We start from the raw sequence: 27,933 nt of genomic DNA on the forward strand, positions 1-27,933 counted from the left end.
TCTCTCTCTCTCTCTCTCTCTCTCTCTCTCTCTCTCTCTCTCTCTCTCTCTCTCTTTTTCTTATACACACACACACACACACACACAATAGATATTCTAACAAAAGTAGTCCACAGTTTATGAATACCTATGAATAGATGTTGGAGGCATCTGAATTTAAAGTGCTAGTCCCTGCCTCAGCTCCCTTAAGAAATAAATGCTTTTTAAAATAGTGAATATATCCCACCTCAACTATGATTGATCTGACCTATGGAGATCTTTTCAAGTACACATATAGGGGCATAAAGAATTAACAAATGTATTGGTGCCCCAGTGTCCTGGGGAAAGGGCACCTTTTACCCTTAAGAGATTCTCTATCATGTGGTCTGAATTCAGTCTTGGGGGATCCTGACCTGAAAGAGGGGAGTCAGGCTCTTCTTGTGCTCTGTGTGCTCATTATCCCTCAATCTCTTAAAGCCAAATTTTGACTCCCTAAAAGGAAGAATAGGTTCACTCTATAAAGGTACTCAATGTACAAAGTAGGTCACGTAGAAAACATCTGTTTTCTCTACCACAAAAGAAATGCTTAAATCACAAAGGACTCATGAATGCATACTGACAGATAGTTAAAGCATGGTACAGTGACCCCGTTGTCCTTCTGTTGTACTTTCAGGGGTTGGGGTGATACTGAAGACATGAAACATTTCTTGGCACTGCTGAACATGCATTTCAGTTTCACTATGCTTCTGCACTGTCCATGAAACTTATTTAAGTTCTTTTTCATCTGACAAGTCAGAGCATGGATTGGATTTATTATTGTGATAGTGGTCTTTGTCTGCAAAAGTTGTTGTGGGGGCCAGTTCCTGCTTGACAGCTAGCATCCAGACGTTACCTAGAAGGGAATATGCATTTATTTTGTAAAATTAAATTAATTTATTTTAAATAAGAGTTTGAGTTCTAAATTTTTCCCCTTCCTCCCCCCTCCTCCCCCGCGAAAGATGGCACACCATATAGGCTATACTTACACAATCATATTAAACATTTCACATTAGTTATATTCTGAAAGAAGAATCAGAATAAAAGGGAAAATGATGAGAAAGAAAAAAAGAAAAAGAAAAAATAGTATGCTTCGATCTGCATTCAGACTCCTTAGTTCTTTCTCTGGATGTGGATTGCATTGGGAATATGCATTTATTAAGTACCTACTGTGTGTCAAGCACTGTGCTATGGTTTACAAATATTACATCATTTGATCCTAGGAGCTCTTACTAGGATCAAATGATATAATATTTGGTTCGAATAATAATAAATATAAATTTCTTTATTATATATATATTATATATAAAAAGAAATATAAAGAAATAAAAAAATTAAAAATAATAAAGGTTTGAAAAAATCATCTCAAGATCACTTTTTGGTTATCTGTGATCTTGGAAATAATAGACTCATAAGGTTACTGCCAAAGTTAGAAATACCATTTTAGGATCACTGTTTGGTCCCTTGTGCTCTTAGAAAGAAACACAAAGCAGAAAAGGCAGCCAGAGGCTTGATGACATGGTATTTAGTCTCAGGTTTGTGTAGGCTAAAAGTCCAAGCTCCTGACAGATTAAAAAATTAGAGGGATGAGGAAATTGTTTTCTTCTTTTAAGCTTGAACTATTTTGTTGTTGTTGTTCAGCTGTTTTTCAGTCCTGTCTAACTCTTCATGATCCCATTTTTCTGGCAAAGATACTGGAGTGGTTTACCATTTCCTGAGGAAATGGAGGCAAACAGGGTTAAGTGACTTGCCCAGGGTCACACAGTTAGAATGTGTCTGAGACCAGATCTGAACTCAAGAAAATGAGTTTTCCTGTCTCCAAACCTGTTACTCTATTTACAACACTCCCTCACTGTCCTTTTGAACTATTTTTTAAAATAAAAATTACTTCATTTCAATTTAAAAGCAATTTATTAAGTGATTATTTTGTATAAATGGATGTGCTAAGTTTTAGGGAAGATACACACCCCTGGATCTCAAAACTGCATAAAACCAATAGAGGATATGAGATCCACAGAAATAACTATAATACTATGTAGAGTGAAATCAGAACATAAGAGAAACATGAAAATTTTAGACATCTTTGAGATCAAATATAAAATTGAGCTTTCAGAATAGGTAAAGCTAAATGGATTAATCTTATTGTAGTACTTGAACCTAGATAATTTTTATTTCCAGGATTAGAAATTGTGGGGGAAGTATACAACCCAACTAGCATACATATTATTAAATTACTTAACAGTGTCCCATATGTGTACTTTCTTATTTTTTAACACTTGATCAATTTCTCTATGTTTATTCTATAGTGAAAGTTTTGCAACATTTTCTAAAGATTATGTTTTTGAAATCAGGAGATCACCTTGTTCCCTTTTCATGCATTTCAAAGAAAATATCTTGACAGCGTGTATTATTTGAATCAGTCTTTTTCAAAAGAGTAATCTGTTGGCATTAATAGCTTTCTGATCCTCACTTTATGACAATTAATTCTTCATTTTATAACTTGTAGCAAATTGTAGATTTGATCAGTATATGTGATGGACATTTCCAATGTGTGAACTGTACATGCTAAATTGTTTTTAAGGAATTCAACAATGTTTCATCCCACCATTACTCCTACAGAAAAAATCTCAACAATGATATTACTGTCATAAAATCTTTTCCCTCAGATTTCAGTACAATTAGAGGGAGGAAATACTACCTACAGAACTTTTTGAAAAAGACTACTCTTTTTGTGTGTGTGTGTGTGTGTGTGTGTGTGTGTGAGAGAGAGAGAGAGAGAGAGAGAGAGAGAGAGAGAGAGAGAGAGGCAAGTGAACTCTTGGGAGGCATGGTAAATATTATTCTTCTCATTTTTTTAATTAGAGAATTTTTGTTTTTATTTGGCTTGGGACCATCTCAATTTTTACTGTCTTGCCAGTCACTCTAAATTGACAGTTCCTTCTTTGTGAAAATATTTGCCTTAATGTCTCTAATTTCTGCTGCAAGACACAGATTCATATCTCAGGAAAATCCCTGGAAACAACAGCGAATTTTTCTTTGTGAGTTAAATAATATTTTAGTAGAAAGAAATGATGGTTGGACCACTATGCAAGATGCCAGAGCTTTCACCTACTATCAGCACATTGTAGGAAAAGGATTCATTTGAACAAATTCCTGGGAAATGTTTCTTTGCAATTAAGGTCAGAGTCTTCATCAGACTATAATAAAAAGGAAAACAAAAAAAGTTGTCCCTCCAATTTTGGTTTTTAATTAGTTGGTGAAAAGCAGTAATTTTAGACATTATATTCCAAGCATATGTATATGTTAGGAGGAAAAGCATGCCCAATATAATGATTTTATAAAATTTTATGGTTGGCAGATGGCCAAGACAGTTTTTTCAGCTTTGATTTTCAAAGCTAAAGGAATTTTTGCTAGATCCTTTTTCTCAGGAAGGACATAGAATTTTCTGTTTCATCTGTTATGCGAGCAGATACTTCACTGCAGCAAAATAATATACAAGCTGACAAACACAAAATAATTAGTATTTGTTAATTTCTTTTCCTGGCTCAGATTTATTCTAGCATGTCCTAAATAATAAACAAATCCCATCAATCTTGAGTTACTACTTATTCTGTCTTTTTTTTTTTCTTCAGACATCTCGGGGTGAGTTTGATTCGAGTGAATTTGAAGTTCGAAGACGTTACCAAGATTTCCTTTGGTTAAAGGGAAAACTTGAAGAAGCACATCCCACCCTCATTATTCCTGTAAGCTTATTAATTTTTCAGACTGCAAAAACTATTTTTTCCTTGCAAATATTTAATGCATTAGAGATAACATATTATAATAATAGTGGTACTGAACTGAAATAGAAACTAGATCCCTACATGCTACATAGTGAGTTAGAAAACCACAAATTAACATTACCTAAGTTGTATCATATTTTTATATATTTTGTTAAAAACTTCCCAATTTTATTTTAATCTAATTCCCTCAGGCCATGAGTTTGATACCTCTGGTGTAGTGTATAGAGGGTTGGCCACAGAGTTAAGACTGGCTTCAAGCCCTGCCTCTGATATACCTACTGGATGATTCTGTTAAATCATTTAAGCTACCAGTGATCCTGGCAACTCTTTAGGACTATAGGTTACAGACAAGTTGCAAATCTGCATTGATTGAAGAGTTTTGCACAGTGACAATTGCCCACGTAGATGAATTCACAGTTTCCAACCCTTTCCTCTATGCACTAAAAAAAAAACAAAAAACTGCAAAACAAAAAAAAGCTTTAATATTTTAAAACTTCATTTTAGGCTTGAAAATTAGCCAATTGTATTTTGAGAATGCTTTTGTCTCTTTAAAAACAGACAAACAATTAAGACTTCCTTGGAATGCTGATTTTTAAAAAATTATACCCATCCTGTGTTATTACTTTCTACTTCAAGATGTATCATTAAATTGTTTTTCTAAAGATCTTTTTTTCTATAGACCGCTGGATCATCAAACTTGCCAGATCATCCTGGATTCAAATCCTGGGTCTTGTACTTCAGTCAGTCATTAAGCATTTCAGGATGCAGGGATAAAAATATGAATAGACATTGTGTGATTGTGAGAAGGTCAGTTAGGATAGAATCATAGATTTAGAAATGGAAGGGACCTTAGAGACCATTTAGAGTAAAAAACTGAGGCACAAGAGAAGTTAAGTAATTTACTTGGTCATTTAGCTAATAAGTGTCAGAGGCGATATTTGAACCCAGGACTTCCTGACTCAAAGTCCAATACTTTATTCATTCGACCATATTACCCCATTACACTACTTAACCTCTCCGGACCTCCTTTTTTGTTTTCTACAGAATGAGATTGCAACCGGATGGATTCTAAAGTCTCCTACAGTTGTACAAAATTAAGCTTTAATTACTTAAAACTGCACTAAGACTTTTGGAACACCTTCTGCCACTGATTCTGGGTAATGCCTTGTTATGCCTTGTTTCCTCAGCCTTTGCCAGAAAAATTCATAATGAAAGGCATGGTGGAACGGTTTAATGATGACTTCATTGAGACTCGAAGAAAGGCACTGCACAAATTCTTAAATAGAATTGCTGATCACCCAACTTTAACTTTTAATGAAGACTTCAAAGTGTTCCTTACTGCACAAGCCTGGGTAAAAATCTTTGATTTTCAGTTCTGTTATTCTTATACATTTCAGTGCTGTATTGACTTTGTTGTTACTATTTATACTAATTTTTTTTTTTTCAGGGAGCTTTGTTCTCTATTGAATGAATGAAGATGAAACGTTTTTTTAACATGAGTAAATGGCCTTTAGATAGGAACCTGTATTAATTCTAAAAGTACCAAAAAACCTTAAAGTTTTTGTTTTTATTTGTAACCATGTATCTTCTCACACATACAATCCTCTTTTTTTCTCTTTGAAGATTTTTTTTTTAAAAATTCAAGTTGTTCTTTACCTGTGCTGTATAAATATTCAGAGCTTTAAGAAAAACTTCTTTTTCTTGGCATCTTTGAGTATCAGAATGTGATGGTGTCTATAGTTTTCCTGGACACCTTATATCTTTTTGAAAGGTATCAGAAAGATAACCAAAGGATACTTCCTCTCCCAGGGTATTGCCCACGGTTTTCAGTTCTTGGATCTTCAGGCTTAATTAGATGATCTTGCCTCAGGCATTTCTTGGCTGTGAGACCTTGGGCATGTCATTTTACCTCTGAAATCTTTAGTTTCTTCATCTGTGAAATTGGGTTACTAATTGGATTATTTCTCACAGGATTGATGTAAGGAGTTCTTACAGTTCTATAAGAGTGAATTATTATCTTGTTTCCAATAGAGTAGTGCAGCACCTTTTTTTTTGGCTATATTTTTGTTATTAATTTTAGATCAATAGATTAGTTATTTAAAGGATTATATACTTTATTTCTTGACATTGAGGTTTTATATATTTTTATGCCTGTTATTGCTTAGGCCAATCTATTAAAAACCAAATAGTCTTGATATCTGGATGACCTTTTTTTAAGTTTTAGTGATGATATCATAACCTAACTCTAGGTCTATATTGTGCCCTTAGAAATTATCTGAGACACAATTACTGAAGAAGGTGACCAGTAGTCATACGTGCTGCCTAAAACTATAAGCAATAGTAATGCTAACAAATCATTCTTAAGCACTAATAGATGAATGTGTTGTATTGTCAAGGAGTACTTCTGTCATCAAAATCATAATATCAAAGATGTAAAATAAGAAGGCCCTTCAGTATTCATCCAGTCCAACCCTTACCATTTAAAAAATGATACATTTTCTTTTTTTTACTATGGACATTCCTCAACATATCCCTCCTCTAACTCCTTTTGGGGATCCATCCTTTATAGGAGACAGTTTAGTGAAAGTAGCACATCAACTAATTAAACCATTTATGTGCAAAATTAAAAATGCATAATACCTCAACTACCTCACCTTCCTTATAAAAGCTTGGTCATTATAATTCATAGCCTTCATTTTCATTTGTTTTGTTTTCCATTTGCATTGCTGTGGTCATTGTATATATTCTGTTTTTCTGGTTCTGCATACTTTATCTGTTCACAAACTCTTCCTATGCACTGACTTCCCATTTTATTGTCTTTGCCAACTTTCTGCAGGTCATTTGAAATCTCCCATTGTTTCAGTTGCACCTTCTTAATATTAGTAATTTGGAGCATTCTGTCATGTGGTTTTCTTTTTTTTTTTTAAATGCTTTATTAACTTCTGATTTACATCGTTCGTTTCCGCCAGATTTTGAGTTACAAATTTTCTCCCCGTTTTTCCCCCACCCATCCCCCCAAAACAGCAGTCCCACAGGATATCCCCACCTCTGATCTACTCTCTCCCATATTTTCTCCCATACCCGTTTCAACTTTTCCAATAGGGCATGGTGGATCTCTATATTTCCCAATTACATGTAAAACAATATTGATAATAGTATATATATATTTAAACATTTGATTTTAAAACTTTGAATTCCAGATTCATTCCCTTCCTCCCTTATCACCCACCCTTACTGGGAAGATAAGCAGTTCAGTATAGGTTGTACATGTGTGGCTAATGCAAAACAATAACATAGCAGATATATTGTAAAAGACTGACTATATTTCCCTCCCTCCTATCCCACATCCCACTTGTTCTATTCTCTACTTTGATCCTGTCCCTTTTCAAAAGTGGGTGCTTCCAACTTCCCTCCCTCCCAGCCTGCCCTCCCTTCCATCATCCCCCCTCACATTCCCTCCCCCCCCATTCTCCTGGAGGGTGAGATCCCCTATTTAGTGTGTATTTCCCTCCCTCCTCAAGCCAGATTCAATAGGAATAAGGTTGACCCATTCCCTTTTGCCTTCCTATTCTTCCCCTCCATTGTAACCATTTTCCTTTGCCTCTTCTGTATGAGATAGTTGCCCCACTCTGTCTCTCCCCATCTCCTCTCATTATATCCCTCTCACCTCTTAATTTCACCTTTTAAGTATCATCCCTTCCTGTTAAATTGGTCCCGTGCCCTCTATCTATGTATACCTGTAAACATATATACACACATTCACATATATATTCATATTCCTGCATACCCTCATATAAAGACATATATATATATATATATTTCTAATCCCTTCAACTACTGAGAAAAGTTTCATAAGTTACAATTATTGTTTTTCCATGTAGGAATGTTAATAGTTCAACTTTGGCCAAGTGGCTCAGCAAGCAAGAGCACCGGCCTCAGTGCCAGGACGACCCGGATCAAATCCGGGCCCAGACACCCAGCACCACACCCCGAAACAACAACTGGCCGTGCAACCCCGAGCAAGCCACTCAACCCCAATTGCTTAAAAAAAAATAGTTCAACTTTGATAAGTTCCTTATGATTTCTTTTCCCTGTTTACCTTCTCCTGCTTCTCTTGCTTCTTGTATCTGAATGTCAAATTTTCTATTCAGCTCTGGTTTTTTCAGCAAGAATGCTTGAAAGTCCTGTATTCCACTGAATGGCCATATTTTCCCCTGAAACAGGATACTCAGTTTTGCTTGGTAGGTGACTCTTGGTTTTAATCCCAGCTCCCTTGACCTCCGGAATATCACATTCCAGGCCCTTCGATCCCTCAGTGTAGAAGCTGCCAGATCCTGGGTTATCCTGATTGTGTTTCCACAATATTCAAATTGTTTCTTCCTGGCTGCTTGTAATATTCTCTCCTTAATCTGGGAATTCTGGAACCTGGCTATAATATTCCTAGGAGTTTTCTTTTTGGGATCTTTTTCAGGAGGTGATTGGTGGATTCTTTCAACGTCTATTTTGCCCTCTCGTCCTAAAACATCAGGGCAGTTTTCTTTGAGAACTTCCTGGAGGATGCTTTCCAGGCTCTTACTTTGGTCATGGCTCTCAGGCAGTCCAATAATTTTTAAATGATCTCTCCTGGATCTATTTTCCAGGTCAGTGGTTTTTCCCATGAGATATTTCACATTGCCTTCTATTCTTTCATTTGTTTGGATCTATTTAACAGCATCTTGATTTCTCATAAAGTCATTAGCTTCCATTTGCTCCAATCTAATTCTGAAGCAATGATTCTCCTCAGTGAGCTTTTGAGATTCTTTTTCCATCTGGCAAATTCGACTTTTTAAGGCATTCTTCTCCTCATTGCCTTTCTGAGCCTCCTTTGCCATTTGAGTCAGTCTGTTTTTTAAGGTATTATTTTCTTCAGTCAGGCTGTTGACTCTCATTTCATAATTTTCTTGCATTGTTCTCATTTCTCTTCCCAATTTTTCCTCCACTTCTCTTATCTGCTTCTTAAGGTCCTCTATGGCCTGTAACCAGCTTGTATTTTCCTTTGAAGCTTTTGGTGCAGGAGTTCTGACTTCACTGATTTCCTCCTGTTCCATGCCTTGCTCCTTCTTATCCCCAAAATAGGAGTGTAATGTTGGAATTTTCTGTCTGCTTTGTTTCCTTTGCCTGCTCATTTTGCCACTCAATGATTTGACTTTTGGGCTTTTTGCCACAGTAGGACTCTGCCACCAGACAGGGAAGTTTTCGTCCCAAACCCTGGGGTTTTCTCAGCTGCCGGAGGTATTAGATGGGTGCCCTCTCTGAGGTCTCCACACGCTCTAGCAAGCTGGACACACACCCCAGGACCTCCACCCTAGATTGCAATCCAGATCCAAGCAGGTTAAAGCAAGAGCGATGACCCCTCAGACTGGTGCTTGGTCCCCCTACACTCTGCAGGCCAGGAGCTGAAGCCCCCACGTGGCGCTGGCAGGCTGTGCCTGCGGCTCAGCGGTTTCTCACCCCGGGGGTAAAAGCCACGCACTCCCACTTACTGGGTCCCAAAGTCCAGAATGCACTGGCCTCTCACCTTGTCCTTCGCATTTATGTGTTGATAAATCTGTAAACAGCCACAGCTGCTGCTGATCTGGAGTCCCTCTGGATGGCGGCTGGTCAGGCCCGCCCTGGGGCTAAAGGCTCGGTGTGGGGCTGGGCTCAGCTCCCAGAGCGCTGCGCTGGCCGATTCCTGCCGGCCTGCCGGGCTGTTCTCAGCGGGAGGTTACCTTCTCTGTGTCATTTTGTGGGTTCTGCAGCTCCAAAGTTTGTTTAGAGTCCCCTTTTTACATGGATTGGGGAGGGTGGAAGCCGGAGCTGCGGGAGGGTCGTGCTTCTACTCTGCCATCTTGGCTCCTGTCATGTGGTTTTCAATAGTTTGTGATTCTTTTTATCAATCCTCTATTCAAATCCTTTGTTTACTTTCCTATTAGGACAGGGCATTTGAACTTTTGTATTTATGTTGGTTCCCTATTTCTTGGATATAAGACCTTTATCAGTTCCCCTTTTACATGAGACAAATGGTTTCACAGAGAGTTTAGGTGACTTGCATAAGGTTACTTGAGTAGTTAGTAGATGGCTAAGCCTTAATTCAAACCCTGGGTCTCTTCTTTCAGTATTTTCTTTAAATAGATAATAAAAGAAAATCTTTTGTATGTTACAATTATATAATTATAATTTCTGTTTTGAAGATGAGTAAACAAAGGCTCAGAGAGATCACATGACTTTCCCATGGTCCCATTGCTATTAAGTGCAAACCTAGGACATTTTCACCTCAAGTTTAACAAAGTGGGCACTTTTTTCAGACTGCCTCTAAGGAATCCAGTATTCGATGCTTCTATGACCTCCTCTCTGAGGCTTCTGAGAAAATAATGTAGACAATCCTAATGAGTTTTGGGGGCAGCTAGGTATCTCAGTGGATGGAGCAGTGTAACCAGAGTCAAGAAGACCTGAGTTCAAATATGAATTCAGACACTTAGTAGCTGTGAGACTCTGGGCAAGTCACTTAACCCTGTTTGTCTGAGTTTCCTCATCTGTAAAATGAACTGGAGAAGGAAGCAGCAAACTACTTTACTGAGATAACCCCAAATGAGGTCACAAAGAATTGAACATGCCTGACATGACAAAGTAACAAAAATGAGTTGTTAATTACCATCTTATCTTTAGCTAAGTGGCAATTCTTGTACTCCCCTCAAAGATGAAAAAGTCAGAGCCCAAGTCCTTATATTATCTCTTCTTTATCTATTTTCCATGTCAGTTATTTTTTATTCTGTATGCCTTCATTTCCTTCTGCTTCCTCCCAGTCCCCAAATCCCACACCCCCCAATCTTTTGATTGTGATTTTCTATTTAATATTTCTTCTATTTGACCCATTCTGCTTTTCAATTTTGGGGTAAGGTTTACCACTGTCTGTTCTAAACTCTTGATTTTCCATAGCCTCTTTCCTAGTTAGCTGTTCCATTTTGTATCTCTTATTTTACTGTTTCCCCAGATTCTCTGGTAGTCCTTGATTTTAGTACATTCTTTTCTCTGCTTGTACTTGTTGTGGAGTTATTTTTTCATTATGTTTGGAATTTTCTTCTTTTGGTTTACTCATATTTCTAGCCACATTTTCCAGACTGGGGCCTTGTGTTTGATTCAAATTCCTTTCCTTTACTCTTCTGTGGTATATGCAAATCTTGTTAGATCCTGAGTTTGGTGGATAAAACCAGACTCCGTCTTCTGTAGGTATTGTCTAGCCTTGTCCTATCCTCTGGTTTGGGCCCACATTGCTGGAATGCTGCTCTGGCCTTGACTCTTGTCAGAGATAGGGCTCTGGGACTGCCTATGCTGAGCCCTGCTCTGGCTACATGATCAGACTGCTTCACATTTGGCCTTCCAACAACCCTAGATTCTCACTGTTCTATGCTTCTGCAGCATTCTGGGACTTTTTCATATGTGTGCAGCCTTCATTAATAGTAATACTGTTCTTTCTAGCACATTTTGAGAACTTCACTAGGGATATTTGTGGGGGATTTAGATCCTAGTGTGCCACCATTTTCTTATAATCCTTTATATTATATATAGTTCAGTTATTTTATATGTCCTAGAGAAAGAGAAATGATGTTAAAGACATCAATGAATTAATAATAGAAAAAGCACAAGTAGTTTGATGGTGGGTTCTAAAGTGATTTATACAGATAGAGAATGGGGCCAGCTTAGCTAGACGTAAATTTATTTTAAAAAATTCGGGAGTTTTAATAAATGCAAGCTCAGTATGAATCAACAGTATGACATGGCAGCCCCAAAAGTAGTAGTTGGTAAAAAGAGATATTGTTTGTTATTGTTCATTTGTTTCAGTTGTGTTCAACTCTAGGTGACTCCATTTGGGGGTTTTCTTGGCAAAGGTACAGGAGTGGTTTGCCATTTTCTTCTCCAACTCATTTTATTGATGAGGAAACTGAGGCAAACAGGGTTAAGTGACTTGCCAAGTCACACAACTAGTAAGTGTCTGAGGCCGGATTTGAACTCATGAAGATGTTTTTCTGATTCCAAGGCTAGTGCTTTATCCACTATACCACCTACCTGCCATAGTATCCAGAATTGGGAGGAGGGTGAGAATCTCCCTTGTTCACTCTTTTCATCAGAACGCTCAAGAGTATTTGATTCCAGCCACCATATTCTAGGAAAGATGGTTTAGAGAACACCAACCAGGATGGTTAAGGTCATTGAAATAATGATCTATAAGGAATGTTTGATCTAACTGTGGATGTTTAGACTGAAGAGGAGAAAGCTTAGAAGGGATGAGATAGTTGCCTTCAAGATTTTTGAAAGGCTATCATTTGGAAGAAGAAGAAATTAGAATTATTTTGCTTGCTCCCAGAGGACATACTATGGGCAATGGATAGAAGTTGCAGAGGATGTAAAATGTAAATAATTACTTTTTTGAAGTTAAAGCTGCCCAAAAGTTAAATAGAAATGGGCTTCCTTGAATAGTAGTAGATTGAAGCAGGCTTTAATCAAGGACTGGTCTGCCATTTATCGTAAAGGTCTTTAGAGGGCATTCCTACACAGGCCATTGGCTAAATCTACCAAGGTCTTGTGCACCTTGGAAATTTTGACTATGAAAAGGAAACTGCCATGGATTGAGTTAGCTATTTCTAGTAAATACATAGCTAAGAGAAAGGAAAAGATAAGTAGATTTTGGGGAATTATGGAAAAAAAACAATTATGATTTACCTTTCCTTTCCCTTTTCTATTTATTTTTAAGGCAATGACTAAGTTGTCTATCATCCATAGATGATACAATTAGTAGCTGTATTTTCAGAACCCATTCTTATTTATAGTTCTATCTCTTCAGTTCATATTTGACCCAAATTCTGTGCTTCAAAAGACTTCTACTGTTCCTTAGGATTCAAGGCAAGTTTATCTGTTTATCTCTTATTATTTCTCAGCCTTTCAGATTCATTCAGCATTTATCCAGCAATTGTTAATTGAGTGGTTTATTAAGTGTCCAGACGCTGTTCAGGATGCAGGGTATAAAATAAAAAAAATACAACCAAAAGGCTCCTGGCAAAGTATTTATCTTTATGCTATATTGTTGATGCCATAAATCTGAGTATCATTTGAGTATTTTGTCTGCTTGCCAAATCCCCGATTAGCCACCTTGAATATGCTCACGTAGCAGATGATTCAGTATCTTGCTAACGTATGGAAATTGATTTGGAAGTTCTGTCCAGAGAGGAAGATCACCATCTCATCTTGTCTGACTGTTCTGTGTTCTCCCAAAAGTTTGCCACAGGGGGCATCCAATGCACTGGAGACCCTCTTTGTCTTCTTTTATATCATGAGGTTGCCTCTGGAGCACGCTGGATGCCTACTTCTCATCTCTATCTTACCCTGTGACCAACCCATCTTTTCTTCCTTTCAAAGAATTCCTTGATGATGCCCATTACTCCTGTTATTCAGAGTTTCTTTTTTGGTTATGTATTGTAGTGGAAAAATGTTGTGTTGCAATTAGAATTAATGTAGTTCTGAAGACCAACCATATTCTACTAGCAATAACTCACTAAATACCCTAATGATCAGTAAGAGGCTGTGTCAATTCCTAAATTAAAATCAGAATGGAACTTAGGCACAGAAATGGTGCAAATCATCTTTATTTAAAGGTCTGGCGGTTCTTTGCGAATTTTTTATTATGTGTTATAAACGACAGTTAGTATACTGCAATGATGACTCCATCTATCTAAAGAGCTCCCTATATCGATGAAATCATAGGTCTAGACACAGACACATAATCCCCACATAAAATCCTTTCTTTTATTAGTCGTTAGTTATCCCCTCTCCTCTTCTGTTGTTACACTATTTGTGGCTAATATATTTTTGTGCAGGCATTTAAGATGGAATTTGAGGAGTAAGACAAAGAAGGAAAGGAAAGAAGGAAGGGAGGGAGAGAGGAAGAAAGAAGAAAAAGAAACACTTGGAAAAATATTTAAATTTATCTCTCTGTAGCAAGCTCTAAAACCCCCAAATGTTGTACTACGTATTATAAACTGTGTACCATTATATTTGTAACCTCTATTTTCTTCTCCATTGTGTATGTGTGTGTGTGTTTTAACTCTCGAAATTCACAGTACTGCCACCACCACCACTACTGTTACCTACTTCCCTTTTATTATTTTGTGTTTTATTTTTAGGAACTCTCTTCGCACAAGAAACAAGGTCCTGGATTGCTTAGCAGGATGGGACAGACAGTCAGAGCTGTTGCATCCTCAGTGAGAGGAGTTAAAAACCGCCCAGAGGAGTTCACTGAAATGAATGATTATATGGGAACATTTAGCCAGGAGATTAACTTAATAGACAAAATATCTCATAGAATTTACAAGGAAGAAAAGGGTATGTAAAACTACTGACCTTAATCTTTCTCTTTGTACAGATTGTCATACATTTGCTGTTTTGGGATACATTTTAAAATTAGAATTTCAACTTAAAATTTCTTTTTGTAAAACAGAAACTTAAATCCTTTGCAAAGCTAATTCCTGATCTGTAGGCATATTTCTCTGTCTCTATTGTATATCTATTTTACAGGATCTGATTACTAAAAAAGTGGGACTAGTTATCTTGCAAAGGAAGACTAGATGACAAAAAGGAGTGAAGATATGAGATTTGGATTCAGATAATAGGTTATTAAGATTAGTACCTGGTATCCCATGTATTGAAAAGTATCTCAGTCCCTTCATTTCCTCACACCATCTCTCATTTTCCTCTTCTCACTACTCAGATAGTTTCTACTCTACTTCTGGCCCTCATCATCTTTCTCCTGGACTGTTTCAGTAACCTCCTAATTCACTTCCCTGCTTCAAACCTCTCCAGGTCTCCAGTTTATCCTCCACACAATTGCCAGATTTGTATTCTTGAAACTTGGGTTTGACTATATCCCTTTCCTGGTTGAGAAACTCCAGTGTCTCTATAAGATAAAACAGAAACCCCTTTGGCATTTAAATTCCTTCACAATTGGTCTCTTTGTAGACTGATTTATTTTACTCCATTTCACAAATTCTTGTCTTCTAGCCAAGCTGACCTGTTTGTTAAATGTATATGAAGTTCCATCTCCCACCTCCATTTTTCCCCTTAGGCTTTTCCCTCATGCCTAGCTCTTTCCTTACCTCTTCCTAAGGTTCATTCTATACTTTCCTGATACCCCCAATTATTAGTATTCCCCTTTCCTCCCTACCAGTCCCTAATTAACACACACACAGACACACATACACTATTTGCTTGTCTATAAGTGTTGAGCTTCTCTTCTACCCTTCTTTCCCCCTGCCACGTAAATTTCTTGAGCACTGAGACTGTTGCATTTTCGCCCTTGTATTACCTGAATCTTCAGAAGGCATCATGATGATACTATTGACTTTGGAGTCAAGGACCTTGGTTCAAGTCTTCAATCCCCAATGCCATCTTGGGCAAGTTGTTTATCCTCCTAAACTTTCATTTCCTCATCCATGAAATGAGGCAGTTGAATTAGATGGCCTCTGAGGCCTCTTCTAACCCTAAATCTATGATACAATGAATTTTAGTTAGAAGAAAATGCAATATAATGAACCTTGAATTTCTAGGTGAAAATCACCACATATTCTGGTGATTTTATGGACAGTGGTCTAAGTCAGGGGGCTCAATCACAGAAAGACATGTGTGAGTTCTCAGATATCAGCTTTATTTCTCTTCCTTCCATTTTCTTCCACCCTACTTTCTCCCTATTTTAAAAATTTTCTTCAACCTTGGCAGTTAAGATTTGCTCCATTGATATTTTTTTGAACAGGAAAAAAACCGTAGTCTTCTGTTTTTATAAGGTGAAATCAAGTCAATCTCTTCACTAAAGCCAGTTCAACTTAACAAATATTTGTGACGAATATAAAATGTGTAAAGCATTGTGATTGGCAATGTGAAAGATGCAATGATAAGTAGTACTTAGTTCTTCTCACAGGGTGTATGTGTGTGAGGTGGAGGTTAAGTTGGGACCAAGACATGTAATTGTGTAGGAGGAGAAGATAATATTACAGGGTGCTGCAAGTGTCTTAGAGTGATCTGAAACTATTAAAGCTTAAAAGTACACTCCTAAGACTTTGAGGGATACCCTGTACTATGGAAGGGACAATTGAAGGTAAGGATAAAGAATGTTTCAGTGTCTTCTCATTCACTTTCACTCTTTCTCCTGGGAAGTAATTTGTGGATATAGTGCATAATCTAGAATTTTGCCTTGTTGTACCTAGGAAGGAAAAGCTAATCTCTTACAGAATTTAACTTTTCCTCTTTTATACCTGTTCAATGGAAGCGTAATATCTTACTCAATTGATTTGTAGGAGCAAAGAAAGAAAGCACTTTGATCAATGAGAAAAAGCATACTTTATAAGTGGACCTCCTTTTTTCTGGTCCTGAAACACTGTGCATGAATTTTTTTTTCAAATGAAGCTATTTTTCATGCACTGGTAAGCTTGCCATTTAAAGGAACATTTTCTAAATCTTTCGAAAAGTGAAGAATCCTTAAGATATATGAATCACTAAATATTGATCAGTTTTATATATATGTATTGTCTTAAATAGCATTTTTTTCAGAGGACACTGTACTAGTAGTATACCTGTTATAAATATGTTTAATGTTCCGTTTAAGAGGCACAGGAGTAGTAATAGTAAAATATTCGAGAAGGAAATGGCAAATCACTCTAGGATCTTTGCCAAGAAAATCCCAAATGAGGTCATAAAGAGTTGGATGTGATTAAAAAGACTGAAAAACAACAGTGATGAAATGTGCCTTATCAGGATGAGTGATGCAAAATGAATTTCTTTCTGGGTGCCTAAGGTGCTGATGAGACCCAAACAATTCAAGGATTTGGGATTTGGGCCAACTCATAGGACTTGGGTTCGAATCCTAGCTCTTTTTAGAATCTGTATGTGCAAGTTCTTAATCTCTCTGTTCCACAATTTGTTCATTTCTAAAATGAAGCAGTTAAACTAGATGAATTTTCAGGTTCTTCATCTATGATCCTGTGATGTCCACCTTCCGCATTACTCATTTCCTTCTCAGTGTGCTTGTATTTTATTTTATTTTATTTATTTATTTTTGGAGGGCAATTGGGGTTAAGTAACTTGCCCAAGGTCACATGGCTATTTTGTGTGTGTGTGTGTGTGTGTGTGTGTGTGTGTGTGTTAAGTGTCTGAGTCTGGATTTGAACTCAGGTCCTCCTGAGTCCAGGGCCGGTGCTCTATTCACTGTGCCACCTAGCCACCCCATATGCTCATATTTTAAATGCTACATCAATGATTAAAATAATTCAGAAAGTACACTCTTAATCTTTCTTGGTTTGTACCTGTTTATATCATTTGGCCATTTTCTTTTGGATTCTATTAATGTGTCTTTTATGTAGATTCTTGATGCATAGATTAAATGACCTTATAGAAAGCTCTCTATAATCCCCTATATACTTAAAATAAGTATTTATACAATATAAAAGTGCTCCAGGTAGAAGTTTTATATAATACCTTGAAAATCATACTGTTTGTCAGGATATTTTCTAGGGAAACTGGATGTTGGGATAGATCTTGCAAATTTGAATTCAAAAGTATAGTGTGAACATTATCTGATTTGCAAGTTCATGTAAAATATGACATATTAGAGTGTCACTATCCAAAACTTAAGGACATTCTTTGTCCTTAGAGTGTGAAACTGGATTTCCTTAAAAATGACGAGATTATTGTTCTTGGTAGCTTTGGAAAATTGTTGTCCCAGATGGTCCATTCAGCCTGCATAGGTTATTTCATATTCAAATGAAAGAGATTTTAATTTTTTTCAGCTTAATGTATCCCACTTTAAATTATGAGCATCTTTAGAGATACAAGTTTCAGAATGTTTCTGAAATTGAAATTATAATGAACTTTTTTTTTGGCATTTTATGGCAAAAAATAGACATTATGTCCATGTTACCTTATTTTATCCTCCCCATTATGCCTCAGTCACTAGCTATGTGAACCTGATAAAGTCACTTAACTTCTCTGTCTGCCTTACTTTCCTTATCTGTAAATAGGATAATCATAGTGTGTCATGCAATTGTTTGTGAGGCTCAAATGAAATGTAAATCATCTTACAAACATTAAAGCCCTATATAAATACTAGCTCTTATCATTAGTGTTATTTTTATTATTTACTGTTAACTGTTCAGTAAGATCAAGTAAACTTGGTAATTTTTGACTCCTCTCTTCCCATTGTAAATCATTAAGTGAGATGGTTGGGGTCACTATGTTTGTTTTTGTGCCAAATTGTCTCCTGTGGAATCTTTTTTGAACTTAACTGATTTTTTCCTTTTTTTTTTTTTAAATTGAAGAAAAGCATTCTTTTTTTTCCATTAAGAATTAGCTTTTTTTTTTTTTTTTACCTTTAACTTTTTCATTAAAAAAAAAAAAGAAATTGGTCCAAAAACCACTTACTGAGTCTGTACTTAGGTATATGTCTTGTATGGGGTCACATATAATACATATTTATGTGTATACATGCATTGTATATATGTACACACACACAGAAGAGCTGATGAGGTTACTAAGTGGAGAAAATGTAGAGAGAAGACGGTCTAGGACAAAACCGAGGGGAACATCTAGTGCTTGGGAGTGTGATATATGATGAGCCAGCTAAGGAGATGAAGAAGGAAGAGTCAGACAGGTAAGATGACAAGCAAGAGAGAAGAGTATCATGAAAACCCATCGAGGAGAATGTATTTAGAAAGGTAGGTTCATCAACAGTGTCATTGTACTCACTGTCCCCATCCATGCTGTGGTCAGGTCCTGCCATTTCTACCCTTCAGACATCTCTCATGTTAGTCCTTTTCTTTGTACTCATACAGCCACCACACTGGTGCAGATACCCATCATCTTCTCTCTCCTCCACACCAACCCTCCCATTACTGTTGAGGGATCCCATCATTCTCCTAATCGTGCAGGGTAGAACCTTCAGTCTCTTACATTCTTTCCATATATCCATCTTTACATCTAACTAGCACTCAGGAACAGATTTTTATCTTCTCATGCCTGGACTATTGCAATAACCTTCTAGTTATTCTCCCTGCTTCAAGTTTCTCCTAACACCAGACTATGCTCCACTTAGCTACTGAAGTGATCTTGGTAAAGCATAGGTCTGTGTATGTCACCCTCCTACCTGTTGAATTCTAATGACTCCCTGTTACATTCAGTGTCAAATATAAAATACTCTGTTTGGCTTTTAACACTCTTTACAAGTTGGCCCCATCCTTAACTTTCTCAGTATATTTTATTCCTCTCTGTGTAATCTATAATCTGGCAACATTGGCTTCCTTGCTTTCCCTCACACATAACAGTTCATCTCCTGAGCTTAGGCCTTTTTCCTGGCTGTCACTCATGCCTGGAACGCTTTACCCCTTTACTTTCACCTCCTGGTTTCCTTCATTTCTTGCAAGACTAGTGCTTTTTATCTGAAATTTCCTTCCATGAACATTACAGAGCTTGTGTGTGCATATTTTCACATTTATCAATTACATTAGAATATGAGCTTTTGGAAAACAGGGACAGTGTTTTTTATTTTCTTCATATCCTTGGTGCTTAGTACAGTGCCTGGCATATAGGACATACCTAATAAATGATTGTTGACTGACTGCAGTGTAACAGATCTGCCAAGAAGAATGAACTGAGAAAGGGCCATCAGATTTGGCAATTAAGTGATTGCTGGAATCTTTGGAGAGAACAGTTTCAGGTGAGTGATGAGGTCAGAAGACAGACTGTAGAAAGTTAAGAAGAGAATGAGAGGAAAGGAAGTAAAAAGTGAGTGTGGAGTGAAAATGACCTTCCCTCCCTCCCTCCCTCCCTTCCTTCCTTCCTTCCTTCCTTCCTTCCTTCCTTCCTTCCTTCCTTCCTTCCTTCCTTCCTTCCTTCCTGATATGGGATGATAGTTCCCCTAGGGGATGGTAGGAACCGGTGAGGGTTTTTGTTTGTTTTAACATGAGCGAGACCAGGACATGTTTGAAAACAGTAGAGAATTCACTGGTGGATAGAGGGAAGTTGAAAATTCCTGAGGCAGGGGGAGACGATGGTAGAGGTTGCAATCTACTGGACAGAATTAGAGGAGCTGGGATCAAATTCAGATGTAGGAGGGCTGGCCTTGGCAAAGAGACAAATGACTTCATGATCTGAGATTGGGAGAAATTCAGACCTCCTTTAGCCAAACAAAGAGGCCTAGGCCTGACTGAAAACTGAGATGATGTATGTGAAAAATGTAAAACACATAAAAGTAAAGATGAACCACTCTTGTCAATGACTTAGTCATTTCAAAGGCATTCACAATATCAAGTTGGATATTGGTACTGGGCAGTACTCATTACTTTCTGAGACAGCTTATTCCATTTTTGGTTGGCTCCAATTGTTGGGGAGATTTTGTTTGTTTATTTTCCCTTCAACCCAAATATGATTCTCAGAAATTTCTTCCGATTACTCCTGCTTTTGTTCTTGGGTCCAGACAGAAAGTCCAGTTCCATTTTCCCCTATGATAACTTGTCAGATACTTCAAGATACTTATCATATCCTACCTATGGAAATAGTGAGTGATTTGATTGGTGGGACATAGCCCTAAATTTTCAAGCAATTAAAAAGCAAACAAGTCAATGAAAATATAGTGTTATTACCTTCAGATACGTAGAGAAACCTAACAAAGCTTGTTGCCAGGAATTTTGGCGAAGCAGACATCCTCTGACCTGTTTTAATGATTTAAAAAATTGATATACAATTAACTCATTGATTGTTTGCATCTATAACTGTAATTCTAAAGTGATTACAAAACCTTTTAGTAAATTAAATGTTCTCCTGTAGTTTTGCATAGGCATTTAATTTGTTCAGCAAACTATTGAATCAGAAAAAAAAATCAGTTGCTACAATAAAGGGCAATTTAAGCTGTTTTATGACTGTGTGTTTTGTTAAAAGTATGCCTTTATAATTTTACAGATAGAAGCATACTATTTTTCATGTTTATCAAATGAAATAACATATAGAAAATGGTTTGCCAACCCTAAAGTGCTTTATAAATGCTAACTTCTTATTACTATTTTAGAGGGAGGGAGTGTTAACAAGAAGTGAAAAGCAAGGACAGAAATGTATGGAAGGAAGAGGTGACATAGGCAATGATGGAAGGAGAAAATAACATGATGGCAGGGTAGAGGCTTGGTAAATTTCAAAATCACATCTTATTTACCTAGATAGTGGGCATTCAATGGAGTAATCATTTGGTGCTCTCACTCTTTGGTTAGTCCATGCATGTTTCTTATTTAAAATCTGAGTTCTACTAAAATGGACCCGTGAGCTCATTGATGTTGGTATTAACTCCAATGATACAGATTACAACTCATCTATACCGTAATGACCCATTGCAGCTCATGTGAAAGTTCTACTGTTTTTGCCACAAGGGTTCCACCTCACATACTAGGTGCCTTTTATGAGTTCTCTTCATATTGCTAGGGTAACAACAATCATACAGATTATCTATGAATACGTTCTTACTCTTTCTGTGTGACCAGCCTTTTTAAAAAAAATTCATACATTTCTTTGATGACTTCTTTGTCATCAAACATTGATTCTCCTACATAAATTCTTAAGTGTGGCAGTCTGCTCATTCCCCCATGTACTTTACCACTACCTTTTAAGTGATCTTCAACTTGAATTTTTTGGAGACTAGTGTTCTAGTCATGCACAATGAATTCATCATTAAAGGGAGAGCAAATTGGCGATGAGCCTCTCTGTGTGGTTTTCAGACAGTGGGGCTGTACTCAAAGCTTTTTAGCACATTGGAAACTTTTAAAAACTTGTGCTCTGTAGAGGTAGTCTTTGGGAATATAAGGTCATTCTTATGACATAAAGAAGCATGGGAGTAATGCTTTGTGAACTTTATTTTTGAAGCAAATGTTTATTTTTTATGTGGGATTCTGAAGCCATTGCATGTTTGCAGATAAATAACAAGTTTTTAGAGATGTAAATGGGAATATTGGTAAGTTTATTAGTTATGGCAAGAAAATATCCTTGATGATGAAAAGTTATCTAATAGTTTTGTCTCTGTTTGGCGATGCCTCATTTGACAATGCTTAAAGATAACATTTAGAATCAGCATTCTGTAAATGAATTGTGGGAAGCTAGGTGGCACAAGAGATAGAGGACTGGGCTTGGAATCAGGAAAATTCATCTTTGTGAGTTCAAACTGGCCTCAGATATTTAGTAGCTGTGTGACCCTGGGCACGTCCCTTAACCCTGTTTGCCTTAGTTCCTCATCTGTAAAATGAGCTGGAGAAGGAAATGGCGAACCACTCTAGTATCTTTGCCAAGAAATCTCCAAATGGTGTAACAAGGAATCGGACTCAACTGAAAAAATACTGGACTCAGTGTTTTGTCTTATTTTTCTCTTTCTAATTTACAACTAAATTTTGATATAGTAAGAATCCTCCTGGGGATACTACATAGAGAAGATTTTTTTAAAAAAGGAATTAAACATTCATTTAGAAATAATTTCATAAATTTCAAATTGCTTTTTAATAAAGCTTTTAAAATTCCTCTCAGTAGGATAACTATAGCAGTCTACCTGGGGGTAATTATTTACTGTCCAATGGTACAAGAGTAAGTGAAATATCACCTTAAGAAGAACATGCTTTGAACCAAATGTGCAATTAAACCCAAACCTAGATGAAATAGAAGATCTATGGTTCTTCTCTGACAACTGAATAAGTGGATGAGGGAGTTAAATTGGAGCTGAAAAGTCATTTCATATATCTATATCTATATTTATATCTATATCTATATCTATCTATCTATCTATCTATCTATCTATCTATCTATCTATCTATCTATCTAAAATTCTTTTGCTTTTTGGAGGGGGGAAGGCAAGGCAATTGGCAATTGCCCAAGGTCACGCAGCTAGTAAATGTTAAGTGTCTGAGGTTGGATTTGAACTCAGGTCCTCCTGACTCCAGGGCTGGTGCTCTATTCACCGTACCACCTAGCCGCCCCCATTTCATACATTTTTAAAAAATATTTTCTTTTCTTAAAATGTTTCCTTAACATTGAAGTATTTAGAATATAAGTCTAGAGTTGAAAAAGTTCCCTTTAAAAATTATCTATTTCCATAATTCTCATCTTATAGATGAGGAAATTTCCCCAAAGAAGGGAAGGAATTTGTCCAAAGTTACACTGGTCAGTTGAATGTTGGTAAAGTTGATTCTAATCTTGGTTTTGATTCCAAATTCCTGCTTTTTCTATCGTGTCATGGTACCTCTTTGGTTCTTATTGAATTTGGGAATTTCTTCATTTCACTTCTGGATTGTTTAGAGGGTAGGAAAAAAAAAGTAATAGAAGCTTCATTTTGTTGCTATGAAAGGAGATCATCATGGTAGGGGACATCTTGGAAAAATTTGTTTGCCAGAATTAAAAATATCCTTTGGTTCGTTGTACTCCTTCATGCTTACTGTATGTTTGTAGTTTGGCTGTTTTTATGTTGACCCTTTAAGTTTTATCTTGTCTGAGTCAGCAGGTAAAAGGAAAAATTGGTTGACTTTAATTTTTTTTAAGTTTTTTTGTACACACACACGCACACACATACACATATCCATTTTATGGAGGGAGAGACAGATGCCTCTAAGTTTGTGATTTCATTTGTATAGGGAACTCTGGTACAGACATTTCCTCTACTGATACAGGATATGTCCCGGCACTTACTCTTTAACTTCATATTTTATTGTTGTTAGAGTGGAAGTGTGAAACATGTTGACTTATTACGAGTCTCATAGTGCTGGTGAGCACAGCTGGAACCAGATTACAATGTAAATGGGAAACATTTAACAAAATAAATAAAAATACAATAAAAACTAAGTCAATATGCTGCCTAGAGGCATCCTTACCTGTGTATTAGAGGCTCCATTTCTAATGGAGTGTGACACCATTGGTCTAGGGTACTGAAAAGTCAAGGGACTTGCACAGTAATACTTAACCAGTATATATTAGAAGCAGTATTGGAATCATTGTCTTTTGCCTCCAAGGTTATCTCTGTTTTGGGTCTAATCTACAATAAAAGAAGCTGAGGCAGAGTTCTGAGCCAATGGCACCTTATTAAAGGGTTCCTGGCCCTCTCTAATGCAGTGGACCTCAGATCTTCCTCATGATCTGAGATGCCCCCTTCCTCCAGGGCCTTAGTTTTATAGTGCTTGATACCCAAACGACATAGGTGGGGCAGAGTAAAAATATAGAGTTTTATAAGGACCTTTCCCATGACCCTCCAAAACACAGAATACAGAATCCATTGGTTGACTAACAGGCTAATAAGCAGATCTTGACTGACCTGTCTTGACCTTTCAGGAGGTCCTACCAAGCCAAGTAGCACACCCATGGGCTGGTAGAAAGGCAGACCAAAGACTGGCAACCAGGGCCCCTCATTGGTCAAGTGCTCATGATTATCTCCCCATGTTGGGCAATAGAGGGGTGACAAGGAGCTGAGGGGCAACAAAAAATAGCTGCAGGCCTTGGCATGTCATTGAGTTGCCTTTGCCAAGCTGGGCTTGATCACCATTACAAGGAGAAACAAGGGAGGAGGTTCTCTTGATAGCCTCCTGTGATTAAGCAAGAGAGCTTATAGTGTGCAGTTCATAGCTCTGAGGCCTGATATCAAAATTTATAGTCACTACTCCTATGGAATTGTGTCAAACTGATTAATACTTAGTGGAATGAAATAGGGGTCCAATTAATCCTCTATCACAGTTTCGCAATACGGCCTATTAATTTAATTCTTACCATAAAAATGAACTAAAACTCTACTGAAAACTGTAGTACATCAAGTCACAAAAATAAGATTAATTCATACTTAGACTGGTTTGACAAATTATTATTATTTTTTTCCCTAGTAGATCCCTGTTGCTTATAGGGAAAAAAATATACATTTCTTAGTCTGGCATTTAAGACCAGCCATAATTTGACTTCAAGGGAGCTAGGTGGTGCAATAGATAGAATGCTGGTCTTGGAATCAGGAAGACTCCTCTTCCTGAGTTCAAATTCTAGCCTCAGACATTAGTGTGAGACCCTAGGCAAGTCACTTTAACCCTATTTGCTTCAGTTTCCTCATCTGTGAAATGAATTGAAAGAGAAAATAGCAAATCACTGCAGTATCTATGCCAAGAAAACCCCAAATTGAGTCATGAAGAGTTGGACATGACTGAAAAGTGACTGAACAACAGCAAATAATTTGACTTCAACTTTTTTCATTCTAATTTCACATTTCTTTTCTTCATATAGTCTGTGCTTCCAGACATATTTCTTCTCTACATATTATTAGAATTCTTTGTCTGCATAGCTTTCCCCCTTTTACCATATTTTAAAATATTATATATGTATGTGTCTTATATCTCCCCTCCCCCCTCCATACAGCTCACTAAATCTCAGTAGATTGTAAGCTCTTAAAATGCAAGTATTCTATTGTCTTTCATCTTTGTATCCCAAGTACATATCAGCAGACCTTACTTATGTAGGAAATCCTCAAAAAGCATGTGTTTAACTGGCTTTAATCTATAGTATTGTGTGAATGTTCTTATCCTCATAACTTTTAGACTGGAAAAGAATAGCTTTTTTAGAATAAAAAAAAACCAAAATATATTGAATGCTGTATCAAATTTCTAGTAAAGTATGTTCAAGGAAGGAAAGAAGAAAGAAATGGAGTAAGGAAGGAAGAGGGGAAATTTATCAAGTACCTACTATGTGTCGAGCATGGTAAACAGTTTACAAGTATATTAAGCACTTTACCAGTATTACCTCATTTGATCCTCAACAATCCTGGGAGGTAATTGCTATTATCATCCCAGTTTTATAGTTGAGGAATCTTGAAGGTCATAATGGTCAAGTGGGGTCACAAAGCCAGTAAATGTCTGTCTGAGGCAGGTTTTGAACCAGGTCTTCCCAGCACTTTTCTGCCGTGCTAATTTGCACAAATTACTGTTTCTGGAATTGGGAAAGGTTTTGTATTCAAACATTGTGCCAGAGTTGTGATTTTTTGACAGCTTATGCTCAGTCATGTTGTCTATTAAGACTTTTTTGTTTTGTTTTGTATCTGTGCTTCTTAGAGTATTTTGAGGAAATGAAGGAATATGGACCAATCTACACCTGGTGGTCAGCGTCAGAAGAGGATCTGGTTGACTCCCTGAAAGGGGTGGCCAGCTGCATTGACAAGTGTTGTAAGGCCACTGAAAGACGAATATCTGACCTTTCTGAGACCCTGCTTCCAGTTGTACACGAATATGTTCTTTATAGTGAAATATTAATGGTAAGTTTACCTGAGTTTACTTTTTATTTTCAGTACTGAATATAACAGGAACAAGAAGTAATTCGGGAAGAATAACCTATCTCAACTAGGTGTTTTTAACCTGGAGTATATGACCATTTCTTTTTTTTATTTAATTTGATGACTAGATTTCAGTGCAATTGATTCCCTTTGTAATGCTATGTATTTTGTGCATTTAAAAACCATTATTCATAGAAGGGGTCTCTAGGTGTCACCAGATGGCCAATGATTTCCATGACACACAAAATAGATTAAGCAGTCCTTCTCCAGGCAGAGACTCCTTTGTATGTCATAAATGCATTTTAAGGAATATTCCTTGGGTCTCACAAGATATAACAAAAAGGTGTATGGTATTGTTTCTCGTATTACACTGGGTCTGCCCTTCCTAGCTACTAACCAGTCCTAATTTTTATTTGGTTGATATACAGAGGGTGAAACATTTTTGAGGACAGAAAATCAAGATTCTTTCCTTCCTAGTCTGAAGGTTAGGAGCTTCTATGTAGCCACTGTAGTTCATAAGTATCTTTTTTGTCATTTCTTTCTTCATTTACTTGTAGATTCCATGAAACACATCAGAAATGCTCTGCAAATAGACCAATCACTCCAGTTCAGTTGGGCAGAAAAATTCATACTTTACTTATTGTACCTGTTCTGTGGACAATTGAATAGTGTAAAATTCTTTGGCTCTCAAACTAGCCTCCATATTGTGGAATTCTAGAGCAAGATGGTGGGCAGCTAGGTCGCACAGTGGATAGAGTGCTGGGCCTGTGTGTGACCCTGGGCAAGTCATTTAAATCTATTTGACTCACTTTCCTCATCTGTAAAATGAGCTAGAGAAGGAAATGGCAAATCACTCCAGTATCTCTGCCAAGAAAACCCCAAACGCGGTCATGAAGAGTCAGACACAATTGGAAAATGAGCAGGATGGAATTTTGATGGTATAAATTAACAACTTCATTTTGCAGTTGAAAGAAAAAACTACAAGGCCCAGATTTATTCTTCTATTTTATACTATTGCAAAATTATGGATGACAGAATGAGTTGGAGGGACTGTAGAGCTCACTTAATGTAAACTGAGGTAGAGATATCACATGATCTGCCTGCTGTCATTCAGTATCAGAGCCGTGCTTCCATCCCAGGTTATTTGATATTAAATCCCAGGTTCTTTTTACAATATCACATATGATACTGTGTAGAGATGTAGAGGAAGTGTAACTTAATGGATACAGCCTTAGAATTAGTAAGACCGGAGTTGAAGTTTCATATATACTGACTATGATCCCAGGCAAACCATTTACCTTCTTAGGGTCTCAGAAAACTCTCTAAGAGACTAAGCCATGCTTAGTTCTTCTCAGCAAGGCAAGGACCTAAGCTAACTCCAAAAGATACATGGTGAAAAATAATATTCACATCCAGAAAAAGAACTATGGAGTCTGAATGCAGATTAAAGCATACTATTTGCTTTCTTTTTTTTTTTTCTTCTGTCTTATGGTTTCTCCCATTGGTTCTAATTCTTCTTTACAACATGACTAATGTGAAAAGAAAAAAAAATAAGTCATGGAGAAGACGCTTATCTTTATTGGTAGAAGGAATTCCTTACTACTTCTGGCTCCCTATGCAGATGATTTGCACAGGTCCAATTTAAAAAAAAATGTACAAGGCCCTATGCTAATATTGAAGATTCAGAGATAAAACTAGTCACAGACTGTAGCTTACAATACAGTGACAGGAATAAGAAATACGTGAATAACTAGAATATGAGTTAGTATA

The 27,933-nt window shown here is 36.9% G+C and overlaps 1 protein-coding gene across 2 annotated transcripts in view; it reads left to right on the top strand.

The window, feature by feature from the left end:
• The window catches only part of SNX7 (sorting nexin 7), a 129,338-nt gene that overhangs the window by 25,121 nt on the left and 76,284 nt on the right, over positions 1-27,933 (top strand). For both annotated transcript variants that reach the window (XM_069063398.1, XM_069063399.1), the window contains exons 3-6: positions 3,648-3,758; positions 4,985-5,149; positions 13,994-14,192; positions 25,946-26,145. In XM_069063398.1, the coding sequence (XP_068919499.1) occupies positions 3,648-3,758; positions 4,985-5,149; positions 13,994-14,192; positions 25,946-26,145 (675 nt within the window). The remainder of the gene's footprint in view (positions 1-3,647; positions 3,759-4,984; positions 5,150-13,993; positions 14,193-25,945; positions 26,146-27,933) is intronic.

Source organism: Petaurus breviceps, unplaced genomic scaffold, assembly GCF_028583685.1.
Source record: "Petaurus breviceps papuanus isolate PSGF00001 unplaced genomic scaffold, PetGlider_PUasm1.0 90564, whole genome shotgun sequence".
Classification (NCBI taxonomy): domain Eukaryota; kingdom Metazoa; phylum Chordata; class Mammalia; order Diprotodontia; family Petauridae; genus Petaurus; species Petaurus breviceps.